Source organism: Gossypium raimondii, chromosome 7, assembly GCF_025698545.1.
Source record: "Gossypium raimondii isolate GPD5lz chromosome 7, ASM2569854v1, whole genome shotgun sequence".
NCBI lineage: Eukaryota > Viridiplantae > Streptophyta > Magnoliopsida > Malvales > Malvaceae > Gossypium > Gossypium raimondii.
The window spans coordinates 43,197,875-43,213,515 of NC_068571.1; the positions used below are offsets into that span (position 1 = coordinate 43,197,875).

The 15,641-nt window shown below is 32.1% G+C and overlaps 3 protein-coding genes across 3 annotated transcripts; 1 reads left to right on the forward strand and 2 right to left on the reverse strand.

The window, feature by feature from the left end:
* Window positions 1-4,112: 4,112 nt before the first annotated feature.
* Window positions 4,113-6,517, reverse strand: LOC105789494 (GDSL esterase/lipase At4g10955). The gene is made up of 2 exons (XM_012616866.2): window positions 6,177-6,517; window positions 4,113-5,296 (listed from the first exon to the last, which is right to left on the reverse strand). The coding sequence occupies exons 1-2, from the start codon at window positions 6,380-6,382 to the stop codon at window positions 4,279-4,281; spliced, it is 1,224 nt and encodes a 407-aa protein (XP_012472320.1). The 5' UTR covers window positions 6,383-6,517; the 3' UTR covers window positions 4,113-4,278.
* Window positions 6,518-7,686: 1,169 nt separating this feature from the next.
* Window positions 7,687-10,636, forward strand: LOC105789545 (uncharacterized). The gene is made up of 3 exons (XM_012616921.2): window positions 7,687-8,040; window positions 10,047-10,118; window positions 10,219-10,636. Exons 1-3 carry the CDS (start codon window positions 7,839-7,841, stop codon window positions 10,512-10,514), a joined length of 570 nt encoding a protein of 189 aa, XP_012472375.1. The 5' UTR covers window positions 7,687-7,838; the 3' UTR covers window positions 10,515-10,636.
* Window positions 10,637-11,396: 760 nt separating this feature from the next.
* On the reverse strand, window positions 11,397-15,098 carry LOC105789531 (cytochrome b561 domain-containing protein At4g18260). The gene is made up of 4 exons (XM_012616909.2): window positions 14,650-15,098; window positions 14,406-14,570; window positions 12,623-12,771; window positions 11,397-12,262 (listed from the first exon to the last, which is right to left on the reverse strand). The coding sequence occupies exons 1-4, from the start codon at window positions 14,752-14,754 to the stop codon at window positions 11,980-11,982; spliced, it is 702 nt and encodes a 233-aa protein (XP_012472363.1). The 5' UTR covers window positions 14,755-15,098; the 3' UTR covers window positions 11,397-11,979.
* Window positions 15,099-15,641: the final 543 nt, after the last annotated feature.

Below are 15,641 nucleotides of genomic sequence, written 5' to 3' on the forward strand. Positions count from 1 at the left end.
TCACGGCGTTGTTACAAAGCTCCTATCAAGAAATGTTGAAATCATCAATAGGAAGACATTCTTCGGTTTCAGCCCCCGATTTCAACTTTAGCGTACAACCAAGGTTAATTGGTAACTCGAACTTAGAGACCCAAACACGACATTCTATGAGTGCTTTAGATTTTAACTTCCCAACGTCGATGTTCTATGTTAGAAACACTTATGCGGGTATGCCATCAAGTTACACTAGTGGCCAATCCACAAATAGTTTTGGTTTTAATGTAGGGTTCGCAAGAATGAATGATGTACTCCCTACAACCTACACTGACGAAGGGACATCCAACCATTGACATGCAACTGGGGTTGATAAGGAAGAGGAAGCTGGAAATGAATAAGAAGTTGGGAACGAAGAGGGAGCTAAAAACGATGATGATCCAATCCAGGAGCACGGATCGGGTGATTTGGAAATTGCATTATATTATGAACCAGAGGTTGTTCCTACTGAACCAAAAAGAAGTAGTTTTGACGATGAAGGTCCAGACAATGCTGTAACCCATCTCAGATTTTACGACATATGCACCTCCACCCCACATGCTTAATGTAGACCTTAATGTTGAAGGCGAGTTAGAATTTTTAGAACTTTCTCATAAAAGACTGGACCATGCGAGTTTTTCTACAAGTTTCAATAATTTACAAGTTGGAATGGAGTTTTCCTTCAAATATGTCTTGTTGCTGTAGTGAAGCGGTATAGCATAAAGCATGGGGTAAACTTCCATATTATAAAATCTCGAACCGAAAAATATGAGGCCACGTGCGCAATGCGTGATAGCAAATGCCCATGAAAAATCATGGCATCTGTGAGAAAGAAGATAGGGTTATGGACAATAAAGAAATATAACACTACACATACTTATGTTGTTGTAGGTACGTCATAGAATCATTTGAAATTGGATTCTGACATGATCTCTAACATTGTCTTACGTATTTTGAAATACTTGTGTTGTTGCCGGTATGTCACAAAATCATCCAAAATTGGATTCTAACATGATCTCTGACATTATCTTACTTATGGTGAAAGCGAGCCCTAGGATTCTGGTGTCGATTTTGATTGCCAATATTCGTAACCAGTAAGACCACACTATGTCACACTACATGGCATGGGTTGCATAATTGAAGGTTTTGAAAAAGATGCATAACAGGTGAGATAAATCGTATAATGATTAGTGGCAATGGTAAAAGGTACTAAATCAGTACATACCAGGTATCGTCATTGATCTACAAATAGAACCTGCATATCATGGCAATTGAATAGTCAAGAGAAAAGAATTTTCCATTTTTTTGGACATTCAAGCCATACGTCTATCCGAAAAAATACATGTGCAAATTCAATTTAGGGTTTATTGTTATAAATATCACAAATTGGCACCACCACTAACCCTTAATTTATTTACAGTGTCTAAAACTAATTAGTAGGATTAATATAAATTTTAACCCTTAATTTCGCAATTAAACCTATTTTGGTATTTGTATTTTTTTGTTTATAATGATATTTAAGCTTAATATTTTGTCCATTTTAGTAATTTGAACTTATATTTTGTAAAAGTGTGATAACGTGGTTCTTTGAGATTCGCCATGTTATCACTTGGAAGTTAAAAAATTATAATATTTTTAATTTTTAGATTATATATATTATTTTAGATGATGACATGACATAATCTTAAAGTGCCATGTTATATCGATTTTTCACTTTACTTTTAATATGCTTTCTTTTGTAATAAGTTTTCAAAGTAACTTCTTTTTAATTTTAATTTTGAGATTATTTTAAATAACTTTTGATTATTTTAACTTTGTGATTTAAATAAATTTAATTTGATATTTTTGGTGAAAAGTTAATTTGATATTTCAATATTTTGAATTGCAGATGCTTTGATTTGATTTCTTTATTAATTTATTAAATGTTAAAGTTAAATCGAAATAGTGATTCAATATTAAAGTGGGAATAGTTGTCAAGTTCAAATATCAAAGTGAGTTAGAAAAAATTACAATAATTAAAATGTAGGAATGTTCAAATAGTAGGTTCGAGTATTCGAACCGAACTATCATTAATCAAATTACTCGAAAATTTGAAATCCGTAACCATTAACCAATTAAGTTTTTTTAAAATTAACCGAATTTAATTAATAAAAAAAATTCACGGTGGTGTAACTAAAAAATGAACTTGAGCTAACGAGGATGACTAAATTAAAAAAAGAAATTCAAGTGACCAAAGCAGGAACCCATTAAAACTTGAGTGACTATATGATAAATGTACCCAAAGTTAATTGTTGTGAAAAAAAATCGTGCTTAAAAACCGTTAATTGAACTTTGTTCAAAGATTCGTTAATTATTTTATTATTATTATTATTACTTATCTTATGGATTTAGATACCTGAAAATAGAACTTACCATAAATATATTACAATCTTTAAATGCAAACTACAAACTTCGGAATATACATTGAATTGCTAAAATTATAAATGAAAAATCTTGGCAAAAATAACTTTTATATTGAATAAATTTTCTTTCTAAAAAATCAGAATAATTTAACCATGGTTAATTTAAAATTTGAGTATATAACAATAATTAATTACAACATTAATATTTTTTCGTCAATTTTACATAATTTAAATTGATATATAAATTTAACCTTTAAAATTTGCACGTTTATGTATTTATATATATTTCAATTTTTAAAACATTCTTTTGAACTTTTGAATTTTTAAAATTTTATACATTTTTTCGAATAATTTTTTAGAATCAAGATCAAATTGATGGAATATGTAACTATTAAGGCCTTAATTTGATATTATATCAATTAAAATTATGCACAATTGACAAAACACATTAATTATGGTGATTCGTTGTCCTTAGTTGCTCACTTTTGAAATTGATATAGTTTAAACTACTCCGATTTTTTAGAGGGACCAATTTACTTAATGTCGAAATTGAGAGATGTTTTTACCAAACAAAATTACATGATAATAAGGCTTTGGTCATTGGTAATAATAATTGGTACAATAATAACTTTAACCTTCAATGTTTACACATTTTTGTCTCTCTCTATATATTTGAAGCTATTGTTGTTTTTTAACATATTGACTTTTAAAATTTAAAAGTTTTATACATTTTTTCAGATTTTTTTTAATCATGACTAAATTGACAAAATATGTAAACACTAAGAGTTTAACACGTAATTGATGAAAATTTATTCACTTTCGAATTTGCCAAGGATTAAACTGTCCTGATTTTTTAGAGGGATGAATTTGCTTAATATTGAAATTGAGAGGGATTAGAGAGCAAAAATTTGACATAATAATAAAGGTTTGGTCATCGGTCTTGTTTGGTAAGAAAGGAATTCTTATTATGGAACGAATCTGGTTTTGTTAATAAAAACATCATTTTCAGCATCTTTTCTTCATGTCCTATGACTAGGCTCTTGTCGTTACCTGCAGACATATATATCCAATGAATTGGAAACTTCCACATATGTATGTGTATCTGTGTATATATATATACAGCGATGGTTACATGATTTTCATGAAACAATAACAATGGGGAAGAAGAAGGTAACTCAGCCGGCAACGGCATCTTTAAAAACATCCAAGAACGAGAAGCAACTTCACCGGCTGGAAAAAGTTTTAAGGCCTAAGGTTTACATTACAGACAGCTCGAGTTTCAAGCAGCTTGTTCAAGAGCTAACTGGATATCAGACCCGAACTACCAATATACCTGAAGAAGTTGAAAAGGTCCCAAACATGGAAAACATCGAAATAGCTTCCACTGCTATGGATTCGTCGTTCTGTATGTTCGATTCATTTGAGCAAGCATTTCAGCCAGAAGTAATAAACCAGGAAAGTGCCCTGATGGAGGTGGCTGATCCGGACATCTCGATGTTTAATCATGTGCCTTTATCGACAAGCCAACTACAGACAAACTGGATAGATTACCAGAATCTCGAGTCATGGCTTTTTGATGCCAATGATCACGAGCCGTCATGGCATACAGGTTGCTCCCTAATCGAACCCGAGACTGGCCTATTCGACTACATTGATTGCTGCATGTATAGTCAAATGTGAATTAACAATGAAAGCACATAGAAAATGAATATATCTATATATTTCCAGGAAATGGGGTATACATTTGTTGATATCGATGAACAAGAGAAACCAGTAAAGCCGACATATCGAAAAACATGCACACATATTATTGTAAAAAGACCAGAAACAATCTATAAAAACCAAATCATTTGCCTTTTGTTCTTTATCTCGGCCTTTTCGTGACTTGCGAAGCCGGGAGGCTGTATAAGGACTTCAATTGCCTGCTTATCAATTTGCTCTTATTTATAGCAAGCTGAAGATCCAAGTCATCCGACCACCATTGCTCCAAACCGTGAGCTTCGAGAAACTTTTGTTTCCCTTTCGACATCACAAACAACTTCGCTGCAACTTGACCGTTTGTAGGACCGGTGTTCTCTTTGTTCGCCTCATTTTCCTCAGTTTTTCCTTCGGGATCGGTATAGTGGCAACAGATATAATCACTATTGTTTACATATAAATGAGGCACCCATTGTTTCAATCCCATAGAAGCTTTATCCCCATATATATTGCCTAACCAACTCTTTAAAGAGTTATCTTTGATCTCTTCATCACAGTCAGCTTGAGGTTCACTACTCGAAGGAAGCATCGATTTAAGTCTTTTCCAAGCAAAACCTGCTTTTTCTCCGATATTTCTTAAGCTCATAGCTATTGAAATTGAGGGCGGGTTAAACAAATGAGCATCGACGTATATCCCTTCTTTAGCCAATGCTTTTCCCACTTGTAAAGCAAAACCAGCTCCCAAAGAATGACCTGCAATACATACATTGCTACTACCGTACCTTTCAGCAACTGTTCTTAATGCTTCCAATGCACCTTTAAATCGAACAGAACCTTTCAAGCTTTCCCAAGCTAGAAACCGAAGATCATCCTCAATATCTCGTCTAATAGTTGGACCTTTGAGTAAAGTTCCACGAAGTACTAAAACGGCTTTCGGTGCTCCACTTGGCCTAATGAGCACAAAATCAGCCAAGGCTGCCGATTGATCCCATTCTAATACAGCTCCGAATATGGATCCGTCCCTTTCATCGATCAAAGTTTGTGTCAACTTGTACTTGAAAGTCATCCACCATTTCGGTGCAAGAGCGGTTTCGACAGTTCTATTCTCTTGTCTGTCCAATTCAAGCAAATAAACTGCTTGTATGAAACAAGCAATTACCGATCTCTTATAGTTTGTATCTTTCCTGCAAATTATGAATCATATTCATTAACATAACAAACAGATTATACAAAATTATGCCTTTTTTAGAACTAGATATATGGTACAAACATATACATATCATGGTTTCATTCAAAGACAGCTCGGATTTGTGCTCGATCGAACATAAAATAGTTCCTTCTTCAACAGGGGAAAAGGGAGGGAGGGCAGGAAGCCCCCTAAAATGGCAATTTGCTTCTTTAGACTAAAAAATTTATAAAATCTTAAATTAATATATGGTAAAACTATAGTTTAGCTGCCAAAAGATGCAAGAATTTCAATTTAGTCCTTTAAAAGACCATAAAAATATAAGCTAATACAAGTGTGAAATTGCATTTCAAGTTGATCTCGGCCCGCACCTGTTGTTCAATAATCAACTAGATCTCAAATTTCAAAACAACCCTTTTTCATAGCATTGAGATGTTAATTAAAAATTGAAAATTCAAAACCCTAAAACTTTGCATCTAAATCCAGGTACTGCAATAATGTAATCGAGATCATTCTTTAGTTTTCCCTAATCACTCAGATTAGTACCATAAAGGCTCAATTTTCACCCAGTACTGCTCACCTTCAGAAAATCATTAAAAATTTGAGGAAAAAATCACAGAGATTTGGATAAAAACGGAAATGGGCATCTTAAAATCAAGCATTTAAAACATAATTTATTTACCAAAATTGCATGTTAGCAAAAAAATAATTAAAACTACACATTAGAACACAAGAACCTTGTTGACTTACCAAAAACAAAAAATGAAAAGAAAAAGCACAGATTTAGATAATAAAAAAAAAGGAAATGGGTAATCTTAAATCAAGCATATAAACTTCATTAAATCAACCAAAAATGAAAAAATCGTTGAATTACTTACCAACTAGAATTGATAAGGTCTCTCCAATTAGGCTTAGCTACATTACGAGGACCAGATACATGAAATGCATATGGATGTGCTTCTTCTTCTTCTTTTTCATTTTCTTTTTGTTCTTTTTGTTCTTTTTCTTCCACCACCACCGCCATTGCTCCTCCTTTTTCCTCCAAAGCTACCACCACCACCTCCTCTACTCCACGCTTCGCCATTAATATCTAAAAAAAAGCTTTCCAAAAGAATATAAACTAAAAAATATATATTGCTTCTTCTTGAAATTAGCTTGATTTCTTTTGCATGGAACAAGAAAAGAGAAAGCTTAAACGATGGGTTTTTTTCGGGGGGTGGTTTCCTTCTTTGGTTGTGTGAAGTGTTTTTGCTTGAAAGCTAAGGCTTATAATAATTCATTTTTAAATTTAAAAGAAAAAAGAGAGAAGAATTTTGAGTAATTTGAAACGCCTGGATTTGTAGAGAGATCTATAACGGTCATATTTCTTTCGTGATGTCGGTTTTCCTTCATTTTGGATTACAGTTGGATAATGATTTAATTAATGTAATGCTCATAATTCTCTAACTTAATTCAGCCGTGGTGACTTAAATTCAGTTCGGTTCAACTGAGTGTCCAACGCATGAGTTACATCGGAAATTGATTAAAGTATCAGCGCAAAATTAGAGATTGTATCAATCTTTTTTATATTATGCATGTCCATTTCAGAGTCTATTTTCGGGGTCCATGATTATCTATTTTAATAATATTGTTTTTAACGTTCAAACCTACGTTATTGTTATTCTTTTAGAAGTGTAATGTGCTTTACCATTAAATAATTAAAAAGTAATCATGAGAATAATTTCTAAATATAAATAATACATATCGAATAATTATCGAATAAATCTAACAAAGCACACAATATTATTAACCAATGTTTATTTTAAAAATATGTTTTTATAGCTTCAATTGAATAATGTAAATAATCTAGCATTACCTTAGTGTTTATTTCTTTCTACTTTGCAAAATAATGTGTTTTTAGCTATTTACTTAGTTGGTTGAAAATAGAGATATAGATTATTATTTTTAAGATCCAATTTACCCCCAATCTTTCTATTTTCTAATTTTTAAAATTTATTTTTTTACTTTTAATTCCATAAATTCAGTTTGTTGTTTGATTTAAAATTAAAATCAATTTGATAATTTTATTAAAATTGAATGTGTTAGCAATTGGACATCAATTTTAAATTAAATCAAATTTTAAAAAAATCACATATTCAAATTTTAGTGAGAATCCATTAACAAGTTTATCAACTTTAATTTTCAAATAAAATAAGTAGAAAAATTAAATTATCGAAAATAAAAATAGAGACTAAATTTTAAAAATTTCAAGTATTGTAGGGGTTAGAGGCAAAATTAAACCTATTATTAACTACTTGTGCGGTTGTGCCACCACGCATAGGAGGGGGGGATAGCCACCACGCATCACGTAAGGGCCTCTCATATGAACATGTGGAGGACATCACTCTCCAACAAAACCAAAACTTGAAAGCTCAGGCAGCTCAAAGCAAAATTCAGTCTTTAGTCTCAACATTAACAAAGATTAAAATGAAATCCCTGCTTCAGAGACTGATCGGTTGATCCCCAAAACCATCAATATATATAAAAAAAAAACTTTGGTTATGGCTTTGTATTTCATGGCTACTTCACTTAATCCAAAACCCTGTTCAAATTCTAATATTATTGTTGTTCCTCCATTGCTTTACTCAAAACCCAAACACCGTTTCAAGCTCATCTCTTCTTCTTCTTCTTGCGGTAAAGCTTTTGCTCAATCTGAAGGAAAAGAAGGGGGAGTTAAAGAGGAAGACCCTCCCGCTTTCTCTGGTATCAATTTACTTCTTTAAATTTTTTAGCTTAAGTTGAAAGGTTCCTTGTTTTTTGGTTTAATTTTGCTGGGGTTTGATTGGATTTACATAATATGTGATTGGGAGAAACCATGTTTTGTTAATGTTTGGTTTAATGGGTTTGCTATTTAGAACTTGATTCAACTTGGGTCTCTTTTGCCTAAGCATATGAAGGTTCCTTTTCATATATATATATATATATTGAACTGTAAAGCATATATACCCTTTTCTCCCTTGTCAAAGCAGTCATGTCTTGATTGAATTTCTAGGTTGTTATACTATGGTAGAAAGAAAACTAAATTGATGGATAGATTTTTGGTTTTGTGCTTGAAATCCTATATATATATGTATGTTACAATACAGAATATGGGTTGTTTTGTGCTTGAAATCCTATACATATGTTACAATACAGAATATGGGGGTGGCATGTAATCGCTATTTACACGGGAAGGGGTGCGGAAAGTCGTTAAGATGAGGACGGGTCACCCGTTAGAAGGTAGTAGAGCCACTAGGAATGGTGGTTTCAAGGGTCTCGTAAGGTTAGAGAGTTTTTTTCGAGAGAAATTCTGCAAAGTTTTCGTAGGCCTCTTCTAGGGGTGAAGTCATTCCGCAAAGTTTTTGTCCTTTAGGGGTAAGTCAAAAAGAGTGAAATTAGGTTTTATATTTTTATGAAAGTTAGAATGTAATTTTATTATTTTAATAATTTATATCTTTATAATTTTTAAAGGATTAATTTTTTTTGAATTGGTAACATGACGTGTATGGAAGAAGAGAAATTTATTTATTTTCAAGGTTTTACATGGAGCTTAACGAAAACTATTAATATATCAATTTGTTGGGCAAAACAGTTTCATGTTACTCATGTATGGGATCCATCCAAAGAACCAATTGTGGAGTCTGAATGATAGTTAAGAAAAGCATTAGACTAAGTTAGTAGGTATAGTATTATAGTTTTTTAAGTTTAGTTAGGCTTTTCAACAACAATAAAAAAAGATTAAATCAAAGTTTTGTCATTTGCTAAATTAAAATCTTGTAAAATTTAGAAGGCCAAAATGAAATTTTACATTTTAGGAGGCTAGAGCCCTTGTCAACCCTTTTGATGCCACACCTGGCCTTCTTGAGTTCTCCTTATTCTTATAATGGAGAGTGTTTATTGTTCTTGTGATGGAGAGAGCTTTTATAGAGGAGCTTTGACATGGGTTCCAACGCATATGGTGTAGGGAGAGCATTTGTTTTTTTTATTAAACTGATTTAATCGACCATAATCCATAAAAACCTGACTTGATCAAATTAAAGCTTAAGAACCGGCATTCGGTTCATTTGGTAACCAACTTTAGTTATTGGTCTTGAATATTATATATTATAAATTATAAATATATTAAAATAAGTTTGTTTTTTTATCTGTGGGTGTGAAAATAAAAAAACCGATAACTGATCAAAATAGATGTTCAAGTCGAACTCATAACTGAAAAAACTGTACAAACTGCCGAAACCAAAATTGACTAAGCCGATTGAGTTGGTTTAATCGATTTTAAACTAAAATTACTCTCCTTGTAGGATGGCTGTAGAGGTACAGGTGCTTTATTAATATGTGACGAGGTGACTTGATAGTAGGTGCGAGAATGAGTATAACAGTATAGCCTTTCTTCTTGTGATGGAAAGAGCTTTTATAGTAGAAGAGCTTTAGCATAGGTCCTACTGGAATGATGTAGGGTGACTATAGAGGTACAGGAGCTACTACTTCATTAGTATGTGACGAGGTGACTTGATAGTAGCGCGTGGGAGTGGATATAACAATATAAAAAATAAATGATGATATTGAACATAAAGTTATCGCCATGAATAGCTATATGTTTGCTCTCCATGCCTCGTACTTCTTTACTATTTGTCATGGCATCAGCTCATGGTGTTGATATTTTTAAACATCTATTGAGATTCAATAAATCATTAGATCGTTGATTTCGTGTATCGACATTTTTTGTTAAGGTTCATTGTCTTCCACACGCACACAGCTCGATCTTTTGGACCAGCTAAGTTCAACGAGCTCCACTGCCGACGGTACGTCGATCTTATCCCTAGTAAATGCAACTTGCAAGGCCTAGATTGAGCAACAGTACGATTTTCGAGTTTGTGACTGATTTGTTTCTTTTACGACCAGGGTATGAGAGTGACGGTAGGTCTGGGAAACTCACGATTCGTGAGCAGCTCGTGCGGTTAGTCGGTGATAGAGACGATGACTTTACTATTCCATTGGGCAAAAACTTGAAGAAGGTTAGTCCAAAGTTTTTAACCATCTCACAGAAGAGAAATATCAGGAGACAGGCATATTTGAATGAAGTTTCTCAGAGAAATGATTCGGTTTTCTTTGCAACGATCGGAGCATTCGTGCTTGTTCCGCCGCTTGTAATATTAGGGATTGCTATATTAACAGGTTATGTCCAGCTTTTTCCTTGATATGCATACACATTCTCAAAGTAAATAGAAATATCGAGGTTAGACAGACCCGAACTTATGTTCAGCTTGTTATTGCCGTTTCTTTTCGCTTTCGTTATTGCATGATCGGTTTACTCCCGAAATTGAGTCCTCTTGTTGGTTCCGTTGTTAAGAGCTTATTCATAATTTGTAGTTATTCCTACATGGATGAGTATGACATGAAACGAGCATCTCATCGAACACATTCATAGTTCTCCGAGGCTTAGAATCATATATGCTTGCAAATTCTTTGAAACGGAGAGGGATTACGGGAACATCGACCGAAGTAGGAATGCTTGCAGATGAAACAGAGGGGGTTAATAACTTAGGTGAAGATAGGCTGTCTGAACGGTATATACGAAGATGCCGGCATCTTTTGCTGCTAATACAAGTTCATGTTGCATTTATACAATTCTATGGTACTGCAAATGACTTAAAAATACCTCCAAAATGGAAGTACCAAGTTTAATTTTCCACTCCAAAACTTAACTATGATCAAAGTATTAATAGGAAAATCAAAATGATTAAATTCTGCTGCTCTGTACTCTATGTAAGTTGTAGATTTAGTTCTTATATTTTAATTTGATCAATTTCAGTATCTATACTTTTGAATTTGTTAAATTTAGTCCATGTACTTTTGAATTTTAAAATTTTAGTCCTGAACAAACGGTAGCAGTTATATATGTTTGGTTAAATTCTACAATTAGCGTAGTAAAGTTGCAAATTTGATCCATATTATCCAATTGGATCATTCTTAATCACTATATTTTCTGAATTTAGAAATTCTATTCTTAATCACAGTTGTTGAATTCATTGACTAGTTTTTGTGAGTAATATGTAGAAATAACAAATTACGCATCAAACTTTGAAAATAGCAAAACTTAATAAATATAATAGCTACCATAATCTTGACCAAATTAAAACAAAAGGGCTAAATACATAATTTATGCATTTTATAAAGACTAATATCAGAATTTAACCAATCAAATCTTGCATGCCAAACCAATCTGATTGAAAATTCCTGCTAGTGGAGTAATATATGATTTTTTTCTCTAATATTTCCTTGTGCAGAAAATATTGACTTAATGCATAAGAGTATCATATACTTCTCATGACCATAGCATAATCTGAAAGTTCACTATAAGAATATTTTGTTTATTTTAGGTTTTTTCATTAGTTTTGAAATCATAGCAGATGAGATTTTCAAAAGCATCATAAGAAACTTTTAGACTGATTTATGGATTGTGGATGACCCCATTTTATGGTTTTTGAAACTGTTGCCATCTTTTTGCTTTGTTCAAACATTTGAGCATGTTTTTGTTCCAACACCAACAAAAGATTGATCCAACATTTGAACATGTTTTTTTTTTTCTAACACCAACAAAAAATGAAATGTGTTAGTAAATTTAAGTCACTTTGTAACCCTTTTTTGTTTCTTCAATAATGCTCACTTGTCGGTTCCTTTTTCATTACCAATTGAACCGTGTTCTTCACTAGGTCTCACTGGTACACCTTGGTTTTGTATATGCACCCATTTGTCTTGAAACAAGTAAATCAACACAATCACAGTGATCTCAACTGTAAAAGCTATGGTCCAAAGCTTTGTACTCTTTGATGTCTTGTCATAATATGCTCCCAATCCAGTGTATATGCTGATTACACCTAAAATACACACTGTAGTTCCCAGTAACCAGTGTGCAAAAAACCAGACAGTTCTTCCCTTACATCCCCTGCAAAGAGAAAGAGTCTTTTACGTGTTATAAAAAAAACCTAGTAACCCGATCACCGTTCTACCATGGAAGCCCCTCTATTAAGAGATGAATAGCATTTTACCTCCTTTACTCAAGAAACGGGTAAATTAGTCTCTGTGCATTAGATCAAAGAGCAAATTGATCATTCTGTTAAAAATTTCATCTATTTTTGCTGTTGAAAATTAGTTATTCCGTCAACCACGCCAGTTTTCAATAGTATAGAGACTATTTTACTCATTATTTGAGTAGAAGGAGAAAAATCCAATCTGACTCTAGTATAAAAGCCTCCAAAATATTTTTACCTATTCATTCGAATATGGGGTCGGGGTTCGAGTTTACCTCCATGGACGTAAAACTCCGGTTAAGGCTTGTAACCATATGATGCCATATAAAGCTACACCTAATCTTTGATGATGATTGTTGAAGGAATTGTTGAAGTTTTTTATTGACATAATTGCTCCTGTTGTAGCAAGAAGTACTGAAAGTATCTGCCATACATGAAAATAAAAATGTTGGATATTTCTTGGTATCAAAATCCGGATAATATAACTTTCATGTGAAGATAGCTTGTTTTTTTAGCTTCTGATCTGTGATTATATCAATGCAAAAACCCCACATAATGAAAGATCTAAGACCTTTTATTTGTATAAAACCATTGTACTTTTCTTGCTTCTCAAGAATTCATGATAATCCCCAATGTTATTTTATATTATATATACACAGGAGAAAGAGTTCTGGCTTTAGTTAAATTGATTCATGGTATGATATTTAACGAATTTGTGAATCCATCTCTTTTCTCCAATGCTATAATTTTCATGTAGAGATAACATTAGGAAAGTGAAAGAATACAATGTAATTAACGTTTATATTTTTTTTGTCAATTTCACCTTTGTTTTTTTTTAAGCTAAATTTAATTATTAACCTTTTAAAAAGAGCTTAATTGCATTTTTTTTAACGAAACCCATACGACAGTCCGTATGTAGTTCATGCTAACATGACACTATTTATTTTATATCTTATATCAACATATAATTTAAAAATTAAAAAGTAAATAAAAATTCAAAAAAATAGCATGTAATACATATGGGTTATCATTAGAGGTGTTCATGGGCCGGGCCGGGACGGGTACTGACCGGACCCAAAAAATTTTGACCCGTCTCCTAGGCCCGGGACCGGCCCGAAATATAGGCTTGGAATTTTGTCCAGGCCCGGCCCGGGAATAAAATCCTAAGCCCAAGCCCGGCCCATTTTTAATAAACACCAAAAAATAATTTTAAAAATAAAAATAAAAATAAAAGTATTTTAAAATATTTTAAAATTAAAAATTAAAAAATAAAAATAAAAATATATTTTTATTAAATTGGGCGGGCGGGCACTGGTCAAAAGTGGTGCCATGGCCTGCCCATTTTCTAAACGGGCATTATTTTTTTGCCCAAACCCATATTTCGGGCCTATATTTTTACCCGAACCCTCCCATATTTCGGGCGAACCATCGGGCCGGGCCAGGCCGCTCGGCCCATGGACACCTCTAGTTTTCATGTTGGCTGTCATGTTTAAAAATTTAATATTTTAGTGAACATTTTCGTTAAAAAATAACAATTCAACTCTTTTTGAAAGATTGATTGTCAAATTTGAATTTTTTAAAGGGTTGAGGGTCAACTTTAGCTCAAAAAAAAAGAATAAAGGTCAAATTGACAAAAAATATAAATATTGAGGGCTAAATTTGACATTATGCCAAAAATAAATTATAACCTATATAGGGTATGTAGTTTTGGTTAAACTATGCTATAGACCCTGTACTCTTCATACATTTGGAATTTAGTTTTTCTACTTTTATTTTAAGAAATTTAATCCTCTACTTTTTAAATTTAACAATACAAGTCAAATTGTTAACACCGTTAAAATTTTTAGTTAAATTCAACTTCATTACAACATCATTTTTCTTACTTCATGGGTATCAATTCAGTATTTGTTTAATCTAAAATGACACACCAATAAATTTAATAGAATACATTTAACGGTATCAATTATTAAACCTAAATTTTAAAAATTAAAAAAGTAAGGGACTAAATTCCAAATCTACAAAGAATAGAGGAATTTTTCGGTAAAGAGATGAACTTGCCTGTGAAACTGCGTGAACATAGAAAAGAATTTGAAGCTTTCTTCCACATTCTTCTCCATTTGACATTCTAATAGCAAGTATCCCAATAGGCATTAAAAACCCCATTGATGCCCAAAGGAGGAATCCATGCAGTGTAATCTCAAACATCAGTTTATGACTGATCACCTGTTTGAAAAAACAAAACACAGATCTGTAATGAAAAAACAATGCAAAAAAACTCCATCAAAGGACACGAATCCAATACCTTTTTAATGTTGTCATTGTTGTCTTCATCAATTGAGATTACAAACGATGGGACGAGTAGTATGAACATGGTGAAAGAAACCAGTTTCCCTGCAAGAACTTGCATTGTTCTTCAAGCGAAAAGCTAAAGAAAAACACAGATGAGGTATGGTGGTGTGTTAGAAAAAAAAAACAGCAATAACAAGTGTTGGCAATGGTGTAATTATAAGATGACAGGCTTATAAGCTTAGACCAGAGACCAGCATACTCAAATGCATAGTACTCAACTCTTCTTTTTTTTTCACAGAGAATTATCAATAACTTTGTTTCCTTTTCTTTTGCCAATATATAAGCACCCCATTTCAAAAGAAAAAGGTCTTTTTTGTGGAATAAATTTCAAAAGCTGATTCTTCAGTATATACAGGTGAATGTATCTAAGAAGTAACCTCAACTATTAAATTCATCATACTATTTAAAAATATTATGTACTCTTTGTAAATGAAACCTTTTATTTGAAATTGAACTGCAATTGAAAAAAGATTCAAGATATTTTTATAATTCTGTTGCAATTTAGACTTATTTGATTCTTTTTAATAGTATACTGAGTTAAATTGATTCATTTAATAATATAAGATTTAGGGTTTAGAGGATTAATTTGATATAATCCCTATAATACAGGGACTTCCTAAACACTTTAACCCAATATATAAGCATCCCATTTCAAAAGAAAAACACCTTTTAGAAATCAACATGATTTTACATATTCTTTTTGGAATAAATTTTAAAAAGCTGATGTTTAGCTTTCTCAATAGAATTCCTTTTAGTTGAAAAGATTCACGTATATATATGTATGTTAAAAGTACATTGTACTGAATTAAAATCAGTTTTTCTATTATTAAATTAATTAATTTAATTTCCGCACTATTAAAAATAATTAAATAAATTCAATTGTAATAGAGTTAACATTTATTGTATAAAAATATTTTGAAAATTATTACTTTTCAATTATAATTC

Excerpts from the sequence above, each read along its gene's own strand:
- LOC105789494 (XM_012616866.2), bottom strand. The coding sequence starts at position 6,382 with ATGGCGAAGCGTGGAGTAGAGGAGGTGGTGGTGGTAGCTTTGGAGGAA. Across the intron at positions 5,297-6,176 it reads GACCTTATCAATTCTAGTTG|GAAAGATACAAACTATAAGA; the intron begins GTAAGTAATTCA and ends CATAATTTGCAG.
- LOC105789545 (XM_012616921.2), top strand. The coding sequence starts at position 7,839 with ATGGCTTTGTATTTCATGGCTACTTCACTTAATCCAAAACCCTGTTCA. Across the intron at positions 8,041-10,046 it reads AGACCCTCCCGCTTTCTCTG|GTTCATTGTCTTCCACACGC; the intron begins GTATCAATTTAC and ends TTTTTTGTTAAG. Across the intron at positions 10,119-10,218 it reads AACGAGCTCCACTGCCGACG|GGTATGAGAGTGACGGTAGG; the intron begins GTACGTCGATCT and ends TTTTACGACCAG.
- LOC105789531 (XM_012616909.2), bottom strand. The coding sequence starts at position 14,754 with ATGCAAGTTCTTGCAGGGAAACTGGTTTCTTTCACCATGTTCATACTA. Across the intron at positions 14,571-14,649 it reads ACAATGACAACATTAAAAAG|GTGATCAGTCATAAACTGAT; the intron begins GTATTGGATTCG and ends TTTTTCAAACAG. Across the intron at positions 12,772-14,405 it reads ATGTTCACGCAGTTTCACAG|ATACTTTCAGTACTTCTTGC; the intron begins GCAAGTTCATCT and ends CATGTATGGCAG.